The 22,966-nt window shown below is 38.2% G+C and overlaps 1 protein-coding gene across 1 annotated transcript in view; it reads right to left on the reverse strand.

Moving 5' to 3' along the window:
- The window catches only part of LOC140233386 (piezo-type mechanosensitive ion channel component 2-like), a 122,372-nt gene that overhangs the window by 38,856 nt on the left and 60,550 nt on the right, over positions 1–22,966 (reverse strand). Inside the window, exons 20-33 of the mRNA XM_072313492.1 lie at positions 22,008–22,193; positions 20,204–20,293; positions 19,390–19,590; positions 17,585–17,786; positions 16,972–17,070; positions 15,979–16,135; positions 14,908–14,929; positions 14,358–14,521; positions 13,296–13,456; positions 11,491–11,638; positions 10,839–10,928; positions 10,089–10,165; positions 5,962–6,089; positions 5,246–5,351 (exon numbers count right to left, since the gene is read on the reverse strand). Of these exons, the coding sequence (XP_072169593.1) occupies positions 5,246–5,351; positions 5,962–6,089; positions 10,089–10,165; positions 10,839–10,928; positions 11,491–11,638; positions 13,296–13,456; positions 14,358–14,521; positions 14,908–14,929; positions 15,979–16,135; positions 16,972–17,070; positions 17,585–17,786; positions 19,390–19,590; positions 20,204–20,293; positions 22,008–22,193 (1,831 nt within the window). The remainder of the gene's footprint in view (positions 1–5,245; positions 5,352–5,961; positions 6,090–10,088; positions 10,166–10,838; positions 10,929–11,490; positions 11,639–13,295; positions 13,457–14,357; positions 14,522–14,907; positions 14,930–15,978; positions 16,136–16,971; positions 17,071–17,584; positions 17,787–19,389; positions 19,591–20,203; positions 20,294–22,007; positions 22,194–22,966) is intronic.

Below are 22,966 nucleotides of genomic sequence, written 5' to 3' on the forward strand. Positions count from 1 at the left end.
ACTGCTAGATTATCATCAATAACATAGTCTGAGGATAATTTAATACAATTACTCAGAACTTTCTTCAGATCTATTTTAACAAGAGCTCTATCAATTCAACGGTTGTGAATGAATAGAAAGTTTTATCAAATTTGCTGATACAACAAAACTTTGACCATTAAAAATTCTAAAGAGTACAAGTGAGAGTGTAACATGCTCTACAGCTGGGAACACTACCTATTATCACTCTATGAGCAATTTCATAACATGTTTAAGTTGGCTGTAATAAGCAGAGTAAAGTCTGGATACCAGAATGGTCGATATTCCATCAAATTCAATCAAAAATTACAAAAGGTATTGAACTTTAATGTTCACACGTTGCTACGTACTAAACAGTACCATTTGCAGCAAAGCACATATGCGCTTACTAGGGATGATGTTATTTTCTCAAAAGTTGTTCATTCACCTACACATAAAACCTTCAATGAATTTCCTTTTCTTTTCTCACACAACATAAAGACAAAAATCTGCATCTTTTCATTGAAATTTCTTATGAATTTCAATAAACTCACAATGATGACTCTCAAAGGAGAATGGGATGCATTTGCTTTAACCCTAAAAGGGCCGGGGGGGGGGGGGGGGGGGCGGAATCCGCCCCCCCTCGACGTTTCGCGCTATAATTCTGTAACGCAAGAAGGCCTCATCGCGAGGCTTCTTGACTTTCTTCGTTCAAGTCTCGCGCAACTTTTGAGACCAAATTTGCAACGTCCGCGCATACTTTTGCGAAGCCACGCCCATTTTTGTAACGGAATGTCGCTCCAAAACGGGCACAATTTTGTGATTTTGTGTACATTTCCTATGGAAAACAGTGCTCTGTCATGAAAGGCATAAAAACCTGATTATTTTTACAATTAATCACTTTCATTGATTAATTTTGTGCTAATTATGGTAGAAAAGTGGTCAGTGACAATTTCCAATGAAAAAACAAAAGTTGAAAAACAAAGAAATACATAAGAAATTCTGAAAACAATAAAATACATAAGAATTGAAATGAGTTTTGGAAGTTTTTGTGATGTACAATTGTTGAATATGCTAAAACAGATTTACAGATCAAAAATTAGACTCTCAATGCTTTTAATTAAGCTAAAATATCACCTTGAGCTTAATTTGCATAATTAATTAATTAAAATTAGAAATTGATTGTTTCAAAAAATCTTATGACACAATCTTGTAGATTATGACGCGGGTCTCACGCATGCAAAATTTCATCGCGATCGCACCACCGATGGCCGAGATCTCAGGGGGGGGGGGGCGGAATCCCCCCCCCCCCCCCCCCCCCCCCCCCCCCCCGGTCTGAGCATAGCCAAAAAAGCCCGGCCCCTTTAGGGTTAAGAAACCAAAGAAAACACCGATTTTCATATTTTGGGGCCCAACCCAATCAGAGAGTCGTGCATCACCTCTGATAGTTTGCACAGGTCATGACAAAAAGTTCTATTAGGTGCAAACCAAGCTAAATGTTTTTCCAGTCATTTTAAAGGAAGAATTCATTGAAGATTTGTATGCATGGCAGAGGAAGGCTTACATCATGAAATGTTACAGCCCATGACTTCTTATTTCAATTCTGATAATTCAAGGGAAACCCCTTAATTAGGTGAATTTGGCAGTCCCAGTTTTCCATTACTGCATTCAGCTGTTCTCTTTTATGAATATGTTGCCACTGAGGTACTGGCTATAAAAAGGTAAAATGAGCTGTCTTGGTGATCCCATTAAAACTGTGTCTGCCTGTAATACATAACGTCTTACTCTCTGTATCAAAGTCAACTTGAACAGTGTGTCGTAGCACCTGAAGCAATATCTACAGAAACACACGGATGAGAAAGAATAATGAAGCTCACGATAGAGACTATATCTACGTTTACATGTGCAAATCATCTTTTAAGTTTTCTCACTTACCTGATTTGGGTTCTTTTGTCATTTTACGATGAAAAAAACAAATTGTGAAAACTCTATTAGCTTCTTTGTTGTCTGCCAGCATTTTTTTTTTCTTCATACTAATGTCAAGGGCTAATGGTCCTTTAAAAATGTAGGCCACCTTTCTCCTCATTATGCAGGCAAGCATCTAAGTTCTTCCTTTCCTGAGTGAGATTTTTATTTGCACATTCATTTGCAATGCTTTTGATATCCTAGCCTTTTCGATGTTATACTTGACTATTACTATTGTTGTCATATTTCTACTTTTGCGCTGTTGTTTGTTTTCTACATGTTATAAAGAGAGTGCAAGCAGTGCAGAGATTCCACAAAACCCTGAAACCCTGAGTGGACAGCAATCCTCTCAGGATTTTACAATAATGCACCTCCTTGAAAATGAAAACTGGGGCAAACAAAATGGGATTCCATCTGGATTTGAACCCGAGACTTCCGGATTGCTAGCCCGAGTGCTCTACCGACTGAGCTATAGACAGCCCTTGTACAGTGTTTGTAAAAGTACATCTGCTTTCATGCAGGTAAATGTCAAAACAAATTGTCGGTAGAAAAAAAAATATGTTATGCAAAGTGTGCAACATGAACGGCAGAATCAGTGAATGTGTTCTTTTAGCTGCTTAGCATTTAAATTGAATTGTGCGAAACTATTGATGTGTACAGTAATCTCTTTATCAAAAACGCCTCAAAACTGGCTATCTAATCTGACTTGAAACTGTGATACAATGTGTTTGACACATGGGATGCTTTTATGAAGTCTTCCCAAGAGAAGCAAGAATGTTGGAGTGTTAGATGGGTACTGAGTAGAAAGCTTAATATCAATGTGGCTGGTTTCAGGATGTGCTGCTCAACTTGGCTGGAAAGTTTGCCAAGAAATGAAGTAAGAGTACTACATGTGATGGTCTGATTCAAAAATACTGAGAATGATACAGTGTACTATATCCCTTTCAGTATCATATAATGATGAAAAACACATAATAATATCAATCTAAAGCAATAATACTATCATTATTACAATTATCATCATCATTACTACTAGTATTATTATAATTGTTATAATTACTATGATAATTATGATTATTATTTTCATCCTTATCACCATTACTATTATTACTGTCATAATTATTACTTTCATGATAATTTTTCTTCATCTTATTTTTACTGTTATCAATATCATATTATTAATATTGCTGTCAAATGTCAAGAAAGAAACTGTAGAGAGTGCTGGTAATTCTGGGCACAGGGTTTTTGTTTACCTACTTTTTACACACAAATGGACGATACCCTGGTAAAAGGCTTCTTCCATTTTGGATTACAATGACATTCTCCATCATGTGAAATAAAAATGTCAATTCTAAAGTTTGTTGATTGTGAATACATGGAGAACGTGCGAACTGCAGGAACAATTCAAATATCAAATTTGTGCATGCTTTCAGTGATCCAACTGAAGATGTACCCCCATGCATGCAATGTTTGGGGCCATCAGGAAAGATGAGAGGCGTACATGTGAAGTTAGTTGAACTGATATAGTCTATAGGATGAGCATTTTAGCTAGTCAGTGAAAGTAAGACATGCAAGTAAGACCTATATCCCATAAATATCTCCTCCTCTTCGTTTTTTTTTTTTTTTTTTAATATACTAGAGAGAGGGAAAAATGACCTTTAACTTGTGACGTCACCATTACTCACCATTTTCAAAGATGACGGAACGTGGGGGCAAATTTTTTATGGTTTGGTGAATTCATGAACAGTGGAAGTATGAAAGTACAAAAGCAGAGATAAACCATGACAGAAGTACAATTTTGGGACATCCGCGAACATTTGACTGAAAGACAGGGAGGGATCTCACAATTTCGTATCTATCAGATTCTCGGAAGCAGCGGTGACTTCATGCAGATTGGAAATATGCACTCGTCAAATAACGATCACAAACATGGGAAATGAATGGTACAAATTTGATTTCAAAACAATCGTCCAAAGGTTTTGTAAAAATGCATTACATACAAGAAGTACAAAGTTTTGTTTGAAGCAAAGACGACCCCCATCCTTGGAAAAAAAAATAAAAACATAACAGACAACAGACAAGAAGTCACAATAAAAAGGAATGAAAACAGCAGGATTCTACAAAATTCTGCATCAACCTGGGATAACAATTCACATGAACATTTGCAGGTATGGCACAAATTGGTAGAATTCATTTTTTCATTCCCTTCAGGACAAAAGGTACTTGGGGATACGAAATGAAGAGATTCTGCCAAGAGAAAAGTTCTGTGATCTTCTGATCAACATTCATGTACGTAACATATATTGCAGATAATCATTATTATATTAATGCTGAAAACTGGACCTGACTTCAAATTTTGCGATATATGGGTGTACGGTAGATTACATCTATAATGTGAAAGACATGCTATGATATTTTCTGAGCATTCCAGACATGATTTTACACTCATTCACATAGTACCAGCTCACTGATGGTCTGATTTCATGCCACTGACATCTCGGGCTTCAAGCAAACTCATGAATAAAGGTGTCAAAAAGCTCAAAACATTATTTCTTCTGTTTTCAAGAAGGAAAAATTAACTAGACTTTGGGAAGGTATGGACTTGGATATAAGTAAGACACATGGTGGCACCATGAGACGTGTTTCACACATCGGGCTTTGCAAAATTTACAGTTGCTATGACAACAACCTTTAATGATAACAGCTGATTGGCTGTCTGCTGCCTGTTGCCATGGTAACCAAACTGTACATGGATAATGCACTATATGAATGTATTTTCATTATCTATTACTTGTTGCACAATGCCATTGATATGCAGTGCTTTATGAAATGGGCCCAAGAACAATTTTTTTTTTTTCAGTCATTTTAATATGAAATTCAGAGAAAAATTTGTGTGCAAGGCAGAGGAAGGCTTTGTGTTTACTGACAAAACTTGTCACTTGACTCTATTTCAAGTCAGCTTTAGCACCGAGTGGACTGTCCCTTTAGCTACTCCTGCTGGTAGCCTCATACAACATATCTCGGCCGTGATATATTTGGGGAAAAAAAAGAAAGTGGTAGCAAGCACACAGAAATTCACACAACAATGAGAGAATGGAAGGAAATAGTGTCTGCTCTGCAAAAAAAAAAAAAGAAAAAAAAAATGGGACGGGAATAAAATAGCTGCCTAGAGAGTTAGGAATTTCTCTTGATAGACGGAATAAAAATTATCTTAATACCATGACCACTCCTCTTAATACCAAGTCCACTCCCCTGGACACCAACACCACACCCTCATACGTACCTGCATCCGCATCCACATCGTCAGCGTCTTCTCCTGCAGCGGCGCGGTGCTCCGCGTCAATCTCTATCGCCCTCTTTGGGTCTTCAACGATGCCATGATGCATCAGCTGAGGACAAAATGGGAGAGAGAAATGATCCCTTGAAGTTGAAGCCTTCTTCTGTTTCTACACTGTACCTCATCTATGTCATATTCTGTAACCTAATTATCATCATTTAACCCGCTGAGGACGGGCTGATTTTGCTATAACGCACATTTCCCATAGACAATTGACCGAGTATACTCGGGACTCGTCCTCAACAGGTTAATCATCATACAGAAAAAAGACAAAAACAAAAAGCCTTGCATACAGCATGGATGTGCCATATGCTTGACGCAAAGCTTTGAGGTGACATTATTAAAAAATGATGAGCCTTCAACTCTTAAAGTTTGTGTCATTGATTGGACAATGTTTTGCGTATATATTTCATGGGCAGTGCACACAAATGAAAGAGCAGTGGTTTCGGTCATTCCAGGGGGGTGTTTCATGAAACTTTTTGTCGGTGATTTACACCGACAACTGTTAAAAGCTACTGAAATCCTTGCGTCTGATTGGCTGATAGCAAATTTGTCGGTGAAAACCTCCGACGAACTCGTTGATGAAACGCCCCCCAGGACATGATGAGAGAGGATGAAGGTACAACCAGCCAGCACCGATTCATCCTCCTAACCCTGCTTACCTGGAGTGGGTTCTTCCGGCTCGGTTCTCCCGTCTTGATGATGCCCTCCGCCTCCATGTCCTCTATCTCACTCAGGTCGTCATCGTCCACGTCTTCAAACATGTAGTATCCTCCCGTGGCCCGGATCGCTGTTGAGAGATACCAGGAAGAGAGAGGAGAGGGGGAGAGTTTAGGTCACTTGGGGTGACAGGTAGATAAAAGGGATCGTATAGTTTTGGTTGAGACCTTATTTCAGGTTTCTTACATTTTTTGTGAGATAATGAGAAACTTCTTACGAAATATGAAAGAGCATGTAATTCCATGAGGAATTCAACGTTTATTTGATGAAAATTGGTTTTGAAATGGCTGAGATATCCAAAACAGAGCAATTCTAATAAAGTGTGGGACCCACCTTTTATTAAGATCGCTTTGTTTTACTTTGTTTTTCGATGTTCAGTCATTCCAAACCAGATTTTCATCAAATAAATTTTGAATTCCTCTTAAAATGGCATAAGCTGTATGCTCTGTACAATTTCATAAGTGTTTTCTTGGTATCTCGCAAAAAGTTAAAAGCCCAATTCTCATCTCCACCAATACTGCACCATCCCTTTAAGGTGCTGACCAATACTTGAGCAAGGGTCAAACGTTTTGTTGATGTTGTTTGCAGCGATTCAAGACAAATCTTTATTTGTTTAAGTGTTGCTGTTGGTTGTGTTTATCAGTATTCTATGTTTTTCAAAGGGAGTACAGTAGGAATGTGGTCAACAGCCAGCATTCATATTGTTTCATTATCAAGGTATTACTAACTTTAATCTTTAATTCAGATGATGTATTTTTACTTCTTCACTGAAGTATGTGGAACTCTATTTACAATCAAGGAAAAATCTTTGTTAAACACCTGACTCTATTATGGTTTGTCTTGTTTTCTTGGTATATATATATATTTTTTTCTCTTTAAATTGTGTGCTACAGTGACTGTGTTTAATGTTATCAAATCAGGAGTTAACCCCAGGGAAGAACTTTAATGTGTAACACTTTGGAATGACATAATAACATATGAAGCAAGTAAGAACCAAATAATCAGATATCAAGCTGGTATACTTAGACATGACAAACATATTGAATTACTGTAAGCATGAAGATGTTGCAAAGAAAGTATGCACAGGATAAACCCAAGTAACAAGAAGAAATATTAGTTTCATCAGATTACAGTGAAGGCTGATGCTTATCATGACAGACATGCATGCTTCTCAGACAATACACACAAGAAGAATCCAGTATTCAGGCACATTCGAAGATATAACAGAACGAATCAAAAAGTTTCATCTCATAATTTGCCTGAAAAGTAGCAGCCAATTTGCGGAAAAGCACTGGGCAAGGTCTGAAGTGGACCTACACAAAGGTTTCTGGTAGCTTGCAGGCCCGACTCATTCAGAAAGTTTTCTAAATGGTATGATAAATGATTATTCTTTAATGAGATTTGTAGAAAAGACCAATGTCCTTTATTTACGTATGACAGGAGGATACCTTAAGCAGTTCTTAAGAACATAATTAAAAGTTGAGGAGCTTTTAAATTTTTCCCTGTGAAGGTGAGGAGTATGATCTTAACCCGTTGAGGTCAGTTTGATTTTGCTACAACACACATTTCCCATAGACACCTGACGGAGTATACTCGGGACTCGTCCTTAACGGTTTAATATCACTGCAAGTCATATTCCTCTACCCATGGCAAACATTTCCTGCTACTTTGTAAATTTTTTCTTTTTCTTTTTCTTTTTTCGGGGGGGGGGGGGGAAGAATAATGGGCTACTACTTTTCCTGACGAGATCAACGGCAGGCATAGATTCTATATCAGTCACTCCTTGTTTCACTAATCTTTCCCCATACAAGCTTCATTGCCACGTTTTATGCATACACACACACACTATAGTATTACATCAGTACTCCAACCTTCACTTCATTGGGGGGTATGGCATTGTAAGTCTGGGTAACTGTGAAAGAAAGGGACAATTCTTTCAACCTACAGGGGTTACATAATGACATACAATCACATTGACAAGGGGAAGAAAAATTTGTTCTTCTTGTAATTTTTGTTTCAAACTTTGCTGATTCAATGCAATAAAAAAGTCAATTTCCTTACCTTTCTCATGTTGGACTACACAGATAGCCACAAAATAAATGCTGATGTCCTAATGAACAAAGTAGGTGAAAATCAATTCCCCTGAATTCCCCTTTCATATCTACCCAGAATTTCCAAGCCTCACCCTCTCCCAATTTGGGGATATAAAAGAGTCTGGAAGCAAGACTAGGAGAATCAAGCACAAGACTGCCAAAATAAAAACAACGGCAAACAATAAAAATAGAAACAGCACTGCAAATGGACGATGCTTTGATTCCGTCAAGACGGTGCAGTCTTCTTGCAGTCCAGGCATTTCACTCTTCGTAAAATCTCTAGCTGGGTCATACCAATGTTACCATCGAGGCCTCGTCGCCATGGATACAACCTAAATAAGCGTTGCTCCTCCGTGAGAACCTGGCTCATGTCTTGGAGATGATGGGGAAGTACAGATCACACAGGTTGAAGTACCAGACAACCAATCAACATGGGTGATGATATAATGTTTATCTCAGGGCTCCACAGTATAGCTGTCAATCTTGCTATTAACATTATCATCCAGACAGAATGTCTGTCGGAGTGGAATGTAGTTAGGACAAATGATACACACACAAACTATTATCTCTTCACTTTTTGAGATATAATCCTCTTTTCCTCTTCACCTCTCTCATTCTGTTTCTCTCAATCCCTCCCTCCATTTAATTCTTTATTCCTCTTTTAATATCTCATGAGAGATCTATCCATCTCCTCCTCTTTCCATCTATCTATTGATAGATCAACTTGTTTTGTCTCTCTCTTTCTCTTTCTATTGTCTCTGTTTCTGTCTGTCTGTCTGTCTGACTCTCTCTCTTTCTCTCTTTTAAATTGCCCACAATCTAGTTCGTGTCACATGAGCGACTTTTTAAATTTAAAAAAAAATGTATTCTGCTACATTGACTCAGAAACATTCAGATCGAAACAGATCAAGTGGAGTTAAATCAACATTTAATAATTGAGATTTGGCTATGTTTACGGGTGCAAGTTCCAAGTTCAGGTTCCCCCTCAGCAGCTGGCGCAGCGCTGGTGTTGTTGCTTGGTAGACCCCGTAGATCATCAGTAGATTTGGCACTCAGCTAGACATTTGCTGTACCATACCAGCAGTCATTCCAGCCCTCTTGGCCTTGAAAACAGTCCCGCTCGCTGACGTTGGTGAGCGGGATTGTTTTCAAGGCTGTGGCGACTGCCGGTATGGGGAATATCGCTAGCTGAGGGCTAAATCTACTGATGATCTATGGGGTCTACCAAGCAACAACACCAGTGCTGCGCCAGCTGCTGAGGGGAACCCGAACCCGGAACTCAAAGATCTATGAAGCTAAAAGTTACGTGTCTATTTATAATTTTGTGAATCTCTTGTTTGAATAAATGTTTATATCAAACTTCAATGCTGTACACATAACCAAAACTAGATTATTAAATGTTAATATAACTTTATTTGATCTGTTTTGATCTGAAAATTTCTGAGTCAATGTAGCAGAATAAATACCAACAACAAAAAAAGGTCGCTCATGTGACAGTTAGTGACAATGCATGAGGTGTAACAAAGGAGGCTTCATGCAGACTCGATATATGAATTGGACCTAAAATTGCTGACGTGGGCAACTGGACTCTTAGTGAACAGGTTAAAATAGTTAAGGATGACGTTTGAAGGAATGCATGTCAGTACAAAGGATGGTGAGTCCAATATGACTTGCTGGTTGCTGTACGAAACTGAATGGCTGGATAGTGGCTAGTGGAAATGCAGTGTCGTATCTTTAAACACAAAGGTATGTCCATACAGGGATGCCTACAATGTTCATGCTAACACCTGCGGGTTGGCAAGTCACAGACTAACCAACAAATATTGACTCATTAACTCCACCATAGTTTAGTAAATGGTAAGACTAGAAATTAGTTGTATAGTTCAAATGATGATAGTTAATGTTAGAGAGGTCTAGACCACAGGACTGGGGGATCACACTCCCAGCTTACAAGAAATCAAGACACCAAGGCTTACCTTCAGCGTGGGTGGTTGGTTGCCACGCTTCTTTCTTGCTCAAGAGTTTTGCTTGCTTCTCCTTGATTCGCTTCATTCTAACAACAGAAGTGACATGATTTAATACAGATGTTACTTTTTTATTATTATTATCATTATTATTATTATTATTTCCTTTTATTTATACAGGGTGGCCCGGTCAGGAATTAAGTACTGTTTTCCAGGGGGCCCTGTAAACACATACATACAAGATAACAATAACAACAAATGACATTAACATAACTCAATACATCAAACAAAACAGAACAGTATTTCATGAAAATGAGAAAATGAGGAATGAGACTAAAAGTTACAGTTTTCAACCAGGATTGAAAAAAAAATCCAACTTAATGACTGAGTTTATAAGAAATGGACACCCCCCCCCCATAAAAAGTGTGAATATATCATATAAAAATATGCTTGCCTGAAAGAAAAAAAAAATAACTTTCTACCAAAGTCGGCATGAGAGGTTTCAACTATTAGTGGGAAGTAATTAGTTTTGTACCATAAAAAGTCAAGAACAATGAGAATATTTAAAGGCACAAAAAACAGGACAGGAATTGTAAATCATAAATAATGCTAACAAGCAGAAATGAAGGCACATTTGGAAAGTTAGTTGCCATGACATTGTAAACATGTGTTCAAATACATTTAAATTTTTCTAAGTGCCCATGTTAACATTTACCACTGTTGTAGAATGACAAATGTTTGCATCAAACTACATCAACTCACTTTCTCTTCACCCCTTCTAGAATGTTCCTCTCCTCCACGCGCTTGTTTCGAACTTTGCTCGCCAGGATTTCATTAATCAGTTCTGCTCCCCTGCAACAATGAAAACAAAAAAGTATTGATAACAACAGTGCATTGATCATAGTAGTGATGATGATGATAATAATGATACTGATATTGTTATTTCTGTCAGTATTATTATGAATCTTCATATTATTATTATGAATCATTATTATTATTATTATTATTATTATTATTATTATTATTATTATTATTATTATTATTATTATCATCATCATCATCATCATCATCATCATCATCATCATCATCATCATCATCATCATCATCATCATCATCATCATCATCATTATTATTATTATTATTATTAATAGTAGTAGTAGTATTGCTATTATTATTATTACTATCTACCACTATCATTATCAACATTATCATCATCATTATCATTATCATCATTATCATTGTCGTCATTATCATAATTGTCATCATCATCATTAGTATTATTACTGTTACTATCATCATTATTATCATTATCCCAATTATTTTTGCTCCAGTACATCCCGAGTTGGAATGGAGTCCCATTTGAAGGATTACAACTTTCTCTCTTTCCGAGAGGCGTGTCACAGCATGGACTCACTTGGACGCTAACTTCTCCTCATCCTGCAGGTCCAGGACGACGTAGAGGAAGTAGTTACTGGTGAAGATGCGGCGCTGGAAGACGATGAAGAAGAAACAGGTCACGTCCCAGGTCAGCTGTGCTTGGTCTGCTGGCAGTTGGCAGGGTTCTGCAGCTGAGTCTACGTGTGAGACAAGGGTTACAATCGAAGAATCCTTAGGTTAGGTTAAAGGGGAAATCCAGTCCAAATAAAAGTTCGTCTGATAAAAAAGAGTAAAATCTTACAAGTTCAATGGTAAAAATCTGACTAAAATCAGATGAAAAAATAAGGAAGTCATGACATTTTTAATTTTTGCTAATTTCTGCAAAAGAGTTCTTGTACAGTGGATATGAATATGCAAATGAGTGAGCTAACCATGTCATAACCTCTCAATTTTCAATTGATCGTGTACAAAAAATGATGAAAATTACATGCTTCTGTCATTGAAGTCTAAAACATGATGTTATTCCTTCTTAAATAACTTCACAATAGAGATCAGTGAGATATACCAGGATTTGAGCCTCGGGCATAACTGCATTTGAATGATAAACTGGAAATTTCAGAATTTTATGTGTAAATGGCAAGTTGTGAAGGGATGACATGCTCACTTTGACATTTGCATATTCATATTGACTGCTCAAGAACCATTTCCCGAAAAATTTGTGAAACTTCAAAATGTCATAACTTCCATATTTTCACCTGATTTCAATCAAAATATTACCGTTCAACTCGTAATATATTACTCTTTCTTTTCAGACTAACTTATATTCGGACCGGACTTCCCCTTTAATCATACTTGCACTGGGATGTGACAATCTTGCCCTTCTCTGATGTTAAGTCAGATAAACAGCACCAGAAATACTTCTGGGTCACACGTTAGTTTTCCCATCAGCCCAGAACAAGTCCTTAGTATAAGTTTTATTGGTGAGTGTAAGGTATCAATCTCGTACTGTACGAGCTGAAATTTTCGCAGTGTTCGCGAATTTCGCGAATCGCCTTTGAACCGCGAAATTAACAACACGCGAAAATGTCCTCCAAGTAGCAATTCACGAAAATATCTGTACGCGAACATTTCAGCTCGTACAGTATGGGATTATCATGAGTCCTGGGCCAAGGAAAAGTACAGGGTCAGGAAAAGCAAGTATCAAAAAGGTATTAAAAGCGTATTGGTCGCAGACTCTTCATACTAAACTTGTGACAAAAAGTAAAAAGGGCAAACTCCAACAATGGAAGGGCTGGTATGAGCTAATTCTGGTAAAGACGATGAAATCCAACTTTCTGCTAAATGGTCTAATACAATTTACTACCAGTTAATGTGCCACACTCACATAAACTTTAACAGGCACTGCTTTTGTTTATATATAACTGCCAACAGAACGGCCTGGAGAATAACTGGTGCATCTTGCTCATGTGCCATCAATGGGTCCAATGATTGTGGAACTAAATAATGATGAATAAGGATACAAGTAGATCACAGCAGAGCATATTGTACAAATGACTGCTTAAGTATTTCTCCAATCATGAAAGTTTTAAAATAGGTGTCTTCCTTTTGAAGAATTTACCCTAAATGTACCGGTATGTGCTGATTCAGTGAATGCAGGATTGGGACACTAGTGTTCTTATCTATAAATTTTCTTTATATATTATTGCCCAACTGTGACATCAAGAATTATTGTATTTTTCTTATCTGGCCGTAAAGGCACATTGATTTTGCCCAACTTTCAAAGTTCATAATTTTTATTGTGTGAGCTTCCTATAAAGGAAAAAGATGGGGAAGAATTACCACCGTTGTCAAAGTTGTAATTCTGCAGACAGGTGACGCCAAAGAGCTGCATAACCCAGCAGCTGTTATGTGAGCTCAGTTCGCTTTCATAGCCACAAGCCACAATCTGTAGCGCCACCTTCATGGTGATGACAAAGATGTTGTATCCTAGCAACAGGTTCCATCTTAGAGATGAGGAGAAAGATAAAAATGAGATGCGTCATGGTTTGCAAGGTTTAGATAAATCTTTATAAATTTTCTTCTATTACCTTCTGCTTGAATACAGTGAATTTACACATTTTGCTCATACTTATTGTACAACACCTAAAGCTATGCGATTGGTTGATTGCCCATCACGTGACATTTACTTAAAAGTTCCATTGCATGTTCTGGCTGTCAGCCGTGCAATTTTGTTTCAGCAAAAATGGATAGCGCATGGCTGACGTCACCCATTTCCATTGACTCCCATATCAAACTCACTTGTTTTTGTTCCACCGCACAGCTCTGATGTCTAAATAAACAAACAATTGCCATGCGCACTCAACAATTACAAGTGCGCTAAGAAGCGCATACTTTTGTCACTCATTTCTGTAAACAACTTTAACCATTTTTTATAATTTCAAATCCTTACACACTTTTTTAGTTTTCCTTTGTAGCTATTATTCAATGTCACCATCTGAGGTCTTATATTCTTTACAAATTGTGAACAGTATGTTTTTTAACCCCTTCCATACACCTGAAAAGCTCAACAAGACAAATAAACACAATGAGAGACGTCTTAACAAGACATGCAACTTCCCTTTAAATCTCCTGATTGTAGCAATAACTGCCATTGGTGCAAGATTTTACTCTTGAAATTCTTATGCTGAATTCCTCTTCAAGCAATTTTGTATGCGCTCTAAGAATGGGGGGGGGGGAACGAAGCTCACACACATGTACCTTACACATATTGTATGTACTTAAGTGCAATGACCTCTCAAAGACCACTGGTGTGGGGTCAGGGTAATTATCTTTTTATGACCACTGATTTGAGTTTAGTGAGGATTTACCTCTTGATGACCATTGGTGTAGGTTTGGTGTAATTACCTTTTGATGACCACTGGCGTGGGTTTGGTGAGGAATTTCGGTCCATACCAGAGAAAGTAGAAGGCAAAGACCAGATAGAAGAGACCAAGGATGCTGATGCGAGTTGTTGCACAGAGGAACACGATGGCCAGTGTCACGTAGAACATGTACCCGAAGATCAAATTCTAGCAAAATCAATGACAATATCATCATTAGATGACAATTATGAAAATGATAACTTTTGATAAAAAGAAAAAAAGGGAGAAATATAAAAAAAAGAAAAAGAAGAAGCAAAGGAAGGAGACATAAAAAAGGAATAAAGAGTAGAAAGAAATCACAAATATTTATTCAGTATACTGAACAAGAATTAAGGCATTTAAAGCGTCAGTGATAAAGGGATGTGAATCCATTCCTCGTCAGTTACAAATGTACACGCATTTTGAGAAAGAGACCTGCTACAGAAATTCATCCATGTCTCACAACAGCCTGCAATAACTGAAGCAAAGTATTTTATGAAAGCATCTGTCACAGAAGAGATTAATCATCCAATATATCAGCAAACAGAGCTTACCTTTGCAACATCCAGATATGACCTGAAATGAATAAAGAAAAAAAAAAAATCAAAATTCATGTCAGTGTCAAACTTCACTGGATAATATGTCCTCTTAATCTCCAAGGATTAGTATATGCTGCATTTTCTAATACCACTACGTATTTCATTTGATTTTAAATGCTATTATCCAATGCTCATCACATTTGTAATAATTCATATTGTTAAAATCACAAACTATTACAGATAAAATACTGACATTGACAACGATAAATTCCAAGGCATCTGAATTCACAAATTAGCAAATACCTGCTTTGTAGACAATATGTATAGTATGTATGTTACGGGAGGCATTAATTTGAAAAACAGCCAATTTTGGGAAAACATTATTCAAATCACAAAGTATATACTGATAAAACTGTTGCAAGATATATGACGCAGACCTCCCAACCTTTTTGACTGAAAAACAGGGATGATTTGGCTCAAAAGTAGGAAAGAATGAGTAGTTCCCGTAGGAGTGTGTAGTAAAATTATCAAGAAAAATAGGAAACTTGGAACTGATTGACAAATTGCCCTACATCGACGTAAACAAGCACTGAATTGATCAGTGTTTTAGTAGTAGCCATGATAAAAAATCATGGGCGTACATACTCGAGCAGGATTCGAACCTACGACCTCCTGATCACCGGACAGGCGTCATCTCCACTAGACCACCGAGCTTTCGCCTGACAGCAAGTCGGGCGAACATCTCGACAGAAAAACATCTCGACGGAAGAATTTCATGAATTTAAATAGGAAACTCCTACTGAAACTACAGATAAGAATGGTCAAAATTCAGATTCTTTCCTCTAAATTCAGAATGGTTGGGAGGTCTGAATGATGTATACAGTATGTTTTATGTGCATAATGTTCACCCAGAAATATTCACATGCAATGTTAAAGCCTTTACAACAACAATCCAGTTTCAGAAGAGATCTACACAGCAGTACAAACACAAAATAGCCACTAGACTCTGCAGAGAAAGGTAATCTTTCTGCAGTGGTGACTGTTAAGGTCTCCCCTGACCGGTCCTCCAGTAGAGGTTTAACTCACTTGTTGAAGGTGAAATTTGGTACAGGGTTCTCCTCAACCTTCTCAACATCCACTGACACCTCGTAGTTGTCGCCACCTTTTGCCTTGACATCCCCGTTGGACTCATTGCGGAATACATGCCACTGAAGCGCGACGAACAGAAGCTGAAAGAAATCCGCTACAAGGGACACAGAGGAAGAAGAAAAATGATGCAATTCAAAAAAAGTTAGAGAGAAAGACTGAAAATCCTGTTTTTGGACAATCCATAACATCTCCAACACAAATGCAAGTGATGTTGAGTTGTTCTGTACCAGTACATTAACCAGGGAGGAAAAATCCAGGTGTATAATACTGCTGGTCATTTGCAAACCCAACAAATGCTGGTCAATTGGATAAATCCGGAGTGCCCACTTGCTCCTGCATGCTCTAGAATGTAGCCAGGGTCAACAGCAAAGAAGCCTGAACTGTCTTAACTAATATGTGTGTGAAAAGCTCTACAATTACGCTAACATTACTTTCATACCCTGCAAAGCTGCATCTTGTATTTTTACTGCTTATGCCCTTTAATTCATCCCTCATCATCGGTGGCTGAAAATCGAGGGACAAGACTGACCTTCAACCTTTGTAACATACTGTTATATGATGTACTGTAATAGTGGAAATATTCGCGGTGTTGAAATTTTCGTGCATTTCGCGCAAACAGAAACTAGCCCGAAAATAAAAGCACGCGAATACTTTTGCTTGCCATAAGTTCCTGTAGTCGATGTCTTGATATCGCGCAATTAAAAACACGCGAAACTCTTTTTATCCGGTCGAGCGCGAAAAATTAGTTGCACGAAAATATCCACTTTTACAGTATTTCACTTTGACGAGAAGCAACAATGGCCATAACAAAATAACAACCCTCAAGGTTATGACAGCACAGCTTGGTTTCTTCTTCATACGCTCTTAAATATCTTGTAATTCATAGAGTAAACTAGTTAACCTAACAATAATTTTTGGTTTGCAACTCACCAACTATGACAGAGGACTCCAGGGGGTACTCGTAGTTGGGTAGATACAGCCATGCCACAATCTCAGGTGGTAGCTGGCTTACATCGAACCACGGATAGCCTGAACAGTGGGAGGAAAAGACAAAAGCTTTAAACACAAGGACATAGACCGACAGTCTCTCCAAAACAAAAAATAAGAATGAAGAAACAGACAGTATGTTATCAAGTCACCACCAAAAGTCTTATTCTCATCCCTATGTAGTGCTCATTCTAGACTAGATTCCACACTTACGACAGGACTTCCTCCTGTCCTAATTTTTCTTTCTTTCCTTTCATTCATATTCATAATTTTTTGCTTCAAAAAAGAAAGGAAGTACAGTGGGGGCGCTGTGGCATAGTGGATAAGACTCCCGACTCCCGAACAGAGGACCGTGAGTTCGAATCCCGCCCAGTGCTTACATCCTTGGACAAGATGTTTTTACCCACAATGTCCCTCTCGACCCAGGTGTATAAATGGGTACCTGGCAACGCCAGGGTAATAATAATAGCAGGGCCCTCTGGTAGAGCAGTGGCAACACTGAAGAGGCTACCCTGGGTAAATAAGACCTTATTATTATTTTATTATTATAACTCACTGATACAGAGCATGGGAGGCAGGCCCAGGGCCAAGGCGTATGTGATGGGTAGTAGAATGGCCAGGATCAGGGTGTAAATGGGCCACAGGGAGGCACAGGTCCGTCGCCGGACGAAGAAGAAGGGTAGGGCCAGCACAATGTAGAGGAACGCGATGAAGTCCAGCCGAACGGCAGCCACAATCATGGTGGTGGAGAAGCATATCTAACCAAGCAAAAAGTTTCATATCAATAGAATTTTCATAAGGCCTTTTCACATCAGCCTGACATTTCAAAATAGTGTGCTATTTTCAGAATCTCATGCTTGGATTTTCATACTCTAATGACAAAAATGCATGCAATTTGATAATGTGAATTCAAATTATCATTCTAATTTGAAAGCTATGCTCAAAAAAGAATTTCTTGACCCAAACTAGGGAAATTTCTAAGATAATAATAATAATAATTCACAACATTTATATAGCGCATTATCACATGAAATGTCTCTAGGCGCTAAAATAGCAGGACAATTTTCAAACTAGCCCACTATTTGATAAAGTTACTTCAAATTAAGAAATTAGCACGATGCATCCCATCATGCTCAATGTGTGTGGCCCGATCGATCGAGGCAACTTGCATACAAATTACGGGCAATTTTTTGAAGGCACGCGCTCTACTGATGCTGTTTGCGCATATGTATGCTAAGCTATCGAATTAGCTTGAAAAAATTTCGCGCTAAATCTGTTCAGGCTGATGTGAATAGGAAATGAAATAGTGTGATGATTTGCGATCATCAATATTTTGAGCTTGGATTTTCATCCGGCTGATTTGAAAATGCATAGTAAACTATGTACATATTGGTACTTCTGATGGACAAGTGCAGCATAATACCTCATGATACACATTTGCCTTTCGTTTCTCTCCTCCTTCTACTATGAATCACACTGCAATCACAGAATTTTACATCAGATTTTGAAATAAAACATTTGTTTCTCTTTTTCTAGTGTAATAATGAAATGAATGCTCTTTGAATTATTTCATGTTAAGCTAAAGTGTGATACTTCTTCATATATGAGAATTTGCATCTGAAATATTACTTAGTCATCCTTAAAGGGACTGTACAGTACTGGTTGAGGTGGGGATTCATGTTTTGAACATTCCTAAGTGAGATACTGAAAAGCCTCTTATGAAATATGAAAGAGCATGTAATTTTAAGAAGGATTCAATGTTTATTTGATGAAAATTGGTTTTCAAATGGCTGAGATATCCAAAAAAGTGCTAATAATAAAAGGCGACATGCCACAACTTTATTAGGATCTCTTTGATTCACCTTGTTTTTGGATATCTCAGCCATTTCAAAACCGATTTTCATCGAATAACCACTTAGAACTGCATGCTCTTTGACATCTCATAGAGTGGTTTCTGAATATCTCGCAAAACGTTAAAAGCTCAATCCTCACCTTGACCAGAACTGTACACATCCTTTAAAGCACTTGTATGCCTTGTACCAATCAGCACAGAAAAATCCGACAGCACTGTACACACTGTCCAAGGTCCAAGCACAGAAAGGGTTGATATTGTATCGCTCTTGAGAAAGTCAGGAAAAAATCTTCATCTCTTTCTAACTATCAGTATTCTTACATATATGTATAACATGCATCTATGATATTTCAGAGTAAATAGAGACAACCACTATATTTTCTATTGTACACTGACAACATCATGAACAGCTAAAAGTTTTCAGAGGATTATTCAGCTTTCACATTTCAGGATACAGTGAGTACAAGAATGTCACATTTCAGGATGCAGTGAGTACAAGAATGTCACACCTCCAGACCAAATTTGTAGAAGCAGTAATTGAAGAGATACTGCATGCATTCAAAGACTCCCTTGTCGGCGATCTCCCGCGAGATGTCGTCAAACACGATGGAGTAGACGGGCTTGATGAGGCCTCGCTGGAGGCGGTACTGGCGCTGGTGCAATGTGACGATGCTTTGGATGATGATCATGACGATGATCGCTACGTAGCCCTGGTCGACCACAAAGAGACAGGCTGTCAAGTTACTTTGCATTCATTCCATACATATTTTTTGTGTATGTGTAGTTACATCTATTTCTCTATTAAACACAATTCAGTCAATTCAATCCTAAAAGTTAATTTGATTTTTCAGTGGAACACTAATTAAGAATGTACACAAATGAGGTGAAAATATGAATTGGCAATTTTTTCAAAACAAATACTGTTAATGCTATATGAATATATAGAAAATTACAGTAAAATCAAGAAGGTTCTTCCCACTAAAAACTGAGCTACAATTTCATTACCAACTTAACCCACTGAAGACCAGTACCCAGTATACTCGAGCATGGGTCTATGAGAAATGTGTGCTGTAGCAAAATCGGCCCCTCCTCAACAGGTTTACAACACCAATAGTTTTTTCAGAATCCTAAATCTCACATCTTTTCCAAATAAAGCATGGTCACAATTATGCTCTGATCCAACGTAGTTTGCGATTCTTTTTTTTGAAGGAACATCAGGCCTCTCTGATTGTTTTCACTGACTGAGATGTATGTATAGCATGAGGAGAGATAATTTTAGGAAAGCAAGAAGAGAGTTTTGCAGATGACTGGATTAAAACTCACCTCCACATATGCATAGAAGCTGTAGTCAACCTTCTCATACCCAAACCAGGTTGTTATGTTGAACTCTCCTATCGAGGGGAAGTCTTCACTCTAATCAGCACAAAATGAAAGAAAAAGTAGAAAGTGAAATGTACCACAATAACACGAAAATCACACCTGAAGAATACATTGTTTTAGGGAAAGCACTAAGGCACCATACATCACTAAGAAGTACAAATTGATGGGTCTTATTGCAACTGATTGCCAAATTGCCCTATATTACTGTCTTATTACATCTTTTAGGCTGCGTTCATGCGAATTTCGTAGCCAGAATCACAAACATGAATCATGATTCAAAACGGCGTTTCAAATCACGGTCTCAGCGGAAGAGCGTTCATGCGGGCTTTCGCAACGCTGATTCTGGCTCAGCTCATCCTTTGCCATTGCGCAGCGCACTGCGCAGTTTGACCTTGTCTACATCTCTGCAACTCGAGCCAGACCTCCTTATTCCAACTGTACAGGCCTTTACGTTTTTATTTCGGTGAATACTTTCTGATAAGCTATGGCATTCAGGCTCTGCCCACAGATTGAGGAACAGATCGATGAATAATCCTAATTCTTCGTCTCTCCAATTGTTTCCCTTGGTAGACACAGCGCTGCAGCCATTACTTTTATCAACTCAATCGGAGAGTAATTACATGTATTATTATATTAAACAGTTAACGTTAGATACTAGCATAAGAATCGGTGTATGGCGTTGATGTAAACCAAAACACACGATTCATAAGACGTACACAAGCGCGCGAACAGAACTAGAAGCTGTGGGATACCCCATGAGACACGCATGCGCACAGCGCACAATGACGTCATAGAATCATGATTGAAATCACGGTTGCATTCATGCGGTTTCTGCGATCGTGATTCTGGCAGAATCATGATTCAAAACGCCTTTTTTTCCGTGTTTCAGATCGGCGTTTTGAAACGCGTATAAATGGAAAAATCGCATGAACGCAACGCAACTAAACACGTTTAGCGACTAAACGTGTTTAGAAACGCAATTCTAGTTTTGCATGAACGCAGCCTTACTCTTACCAGTAACACTGAATAATCAGTTTTTTTATTATGTCAGTGAAGAGCAATTGGTCAATCACTTGCATAAAAATGATTCAACACAAAAATCATTAATTTGAATGAAACACTAACATCAAGAAGTTTTCTAAAAAGACCCTGGATAAGAATAGCTGCATTAGAATCCACTGACTTGTTAAGAACAAAGAAATCTTGATTTTTTCATAGCAAAAAAGGATAAAGATAACTGTTTTATCACTAGTTCTGTCTGAAGAAAACCTTATTTTATTCAAAATGCTCCATTACTGCATTTGTCTTGCAGTGACAATAAATGATACATGAAAAATGAAGAACTCCTCATAAAATTTTCAACACTGAACACTGAGGGCATACTAAACTTACTGGTCCAACATGTCAGGCAAAAATAACCAAAATAACATTTTTGGGACCAGTTGAAAAAAGTACAGGACCAGTATATTCAGGTTTGGATCAGCAGGGAAAATGGGTCGGTGTGCAGCAGTTAATTCATCTCAGTGGTCAAACCCATCTCAGTGGTAAATTCACCTCAGTGGTCAAACAATCTCAGTGGTCAAACCTAACTTAGTAGTCAACCTACCTCAGTAGTTACCCCAAGTCAGTAGTCAACCCATCTCAGCAGTCAATTCATCTCAGAGGTCGAACCCACCTTTAGTGGTCAAACCCATCTCATTGGTCAATCCACCTCAGTGGTCAAACCCACCTCAGTGGTCAAACTTACCTGATTGCAGTCCTTGGTCAGGGTGCTGTTGGAGAACCAGACACTGAACTCCAGCTGGAAGAGCATCTTACTGACCACCACCAGCGAGATCCAGACCAGGGAGATGATGCAGCTCAGGCGGTGGAGAGACTCAAAGACGATGGGGAGGAAGATGAGGAGGAGGAGGATCCCATTGACCGCTGTCACCTGATACCAGAGGGTGTGGTCAAAACAGCATTTGTTTATTGGTTCATTTTCGTCATTCAACATCACACAGGAATGATGAAGTAATGTTTCACACATGCTCCAGTTAAACATTCTTTACATTACCTGACAACAGAAGTCATCATGTGTTATATCATACAGGCTAGTCAAAGTACTCTGAGAATATTGTATACCTTCGACTTGAATGCAGTAGCAATTTTTACAGCGCTGCCAAGGAGCACATTGTTGAATACTGTAGGAGTGGATATTTTTGTGTAACTAATTTTTTGTGCTTGGGCGGGATAGAAGAGTTTCGCGTGTTTTTAATTCTGCGGAATCAAGACACCAAGTACAGGAACATATGGCAAGCAAAAATAATCGCATACTTTTATTTTTGCGCTGGTTTCTGGTTGCCCGAAATACTTGAAAATTTCAACATCCCAAAAATTTTCACTTTTACAGTAGCTAGCTATGCACAACTTTATCCAGCTTTAGTGTCTTTGCACTTTTTGCATGCAGTAGTTTCTCAAAGTCCATGCCCGAATCTAATTATGTGCTGCTTCCCTTCGTCTAACATTTTCTTACACACAATAAAAATATTCTCCTTCAGAATAACGTTTCAAGGAATGTTCCCCATTTCTACCTACAAGTGCAGGCATATATCCAAATAACAACCACCTCCATCCCAACGCATCACATTAAATACTGGTCCCAGCAGGCAGCCATGCATTAAGTGGTACTCAGAAAGTGAAATTTCTGCACAAGTAATTTTTCGC

The sequence above is a fragment of the Diadema setosum genome, chromosome 9, assembly GCF_964275005.1.
Source record: "Diadema setosum chromosome 9, eeDiaSeto1, whole genome shotgun sequence".
NCBI classification, from domain to species: Eukaryota; Metazoa; Echinodermata; class Echinoidea; order Diadematoida; family Diadematidae; genus Diadema; species Diadema setosum.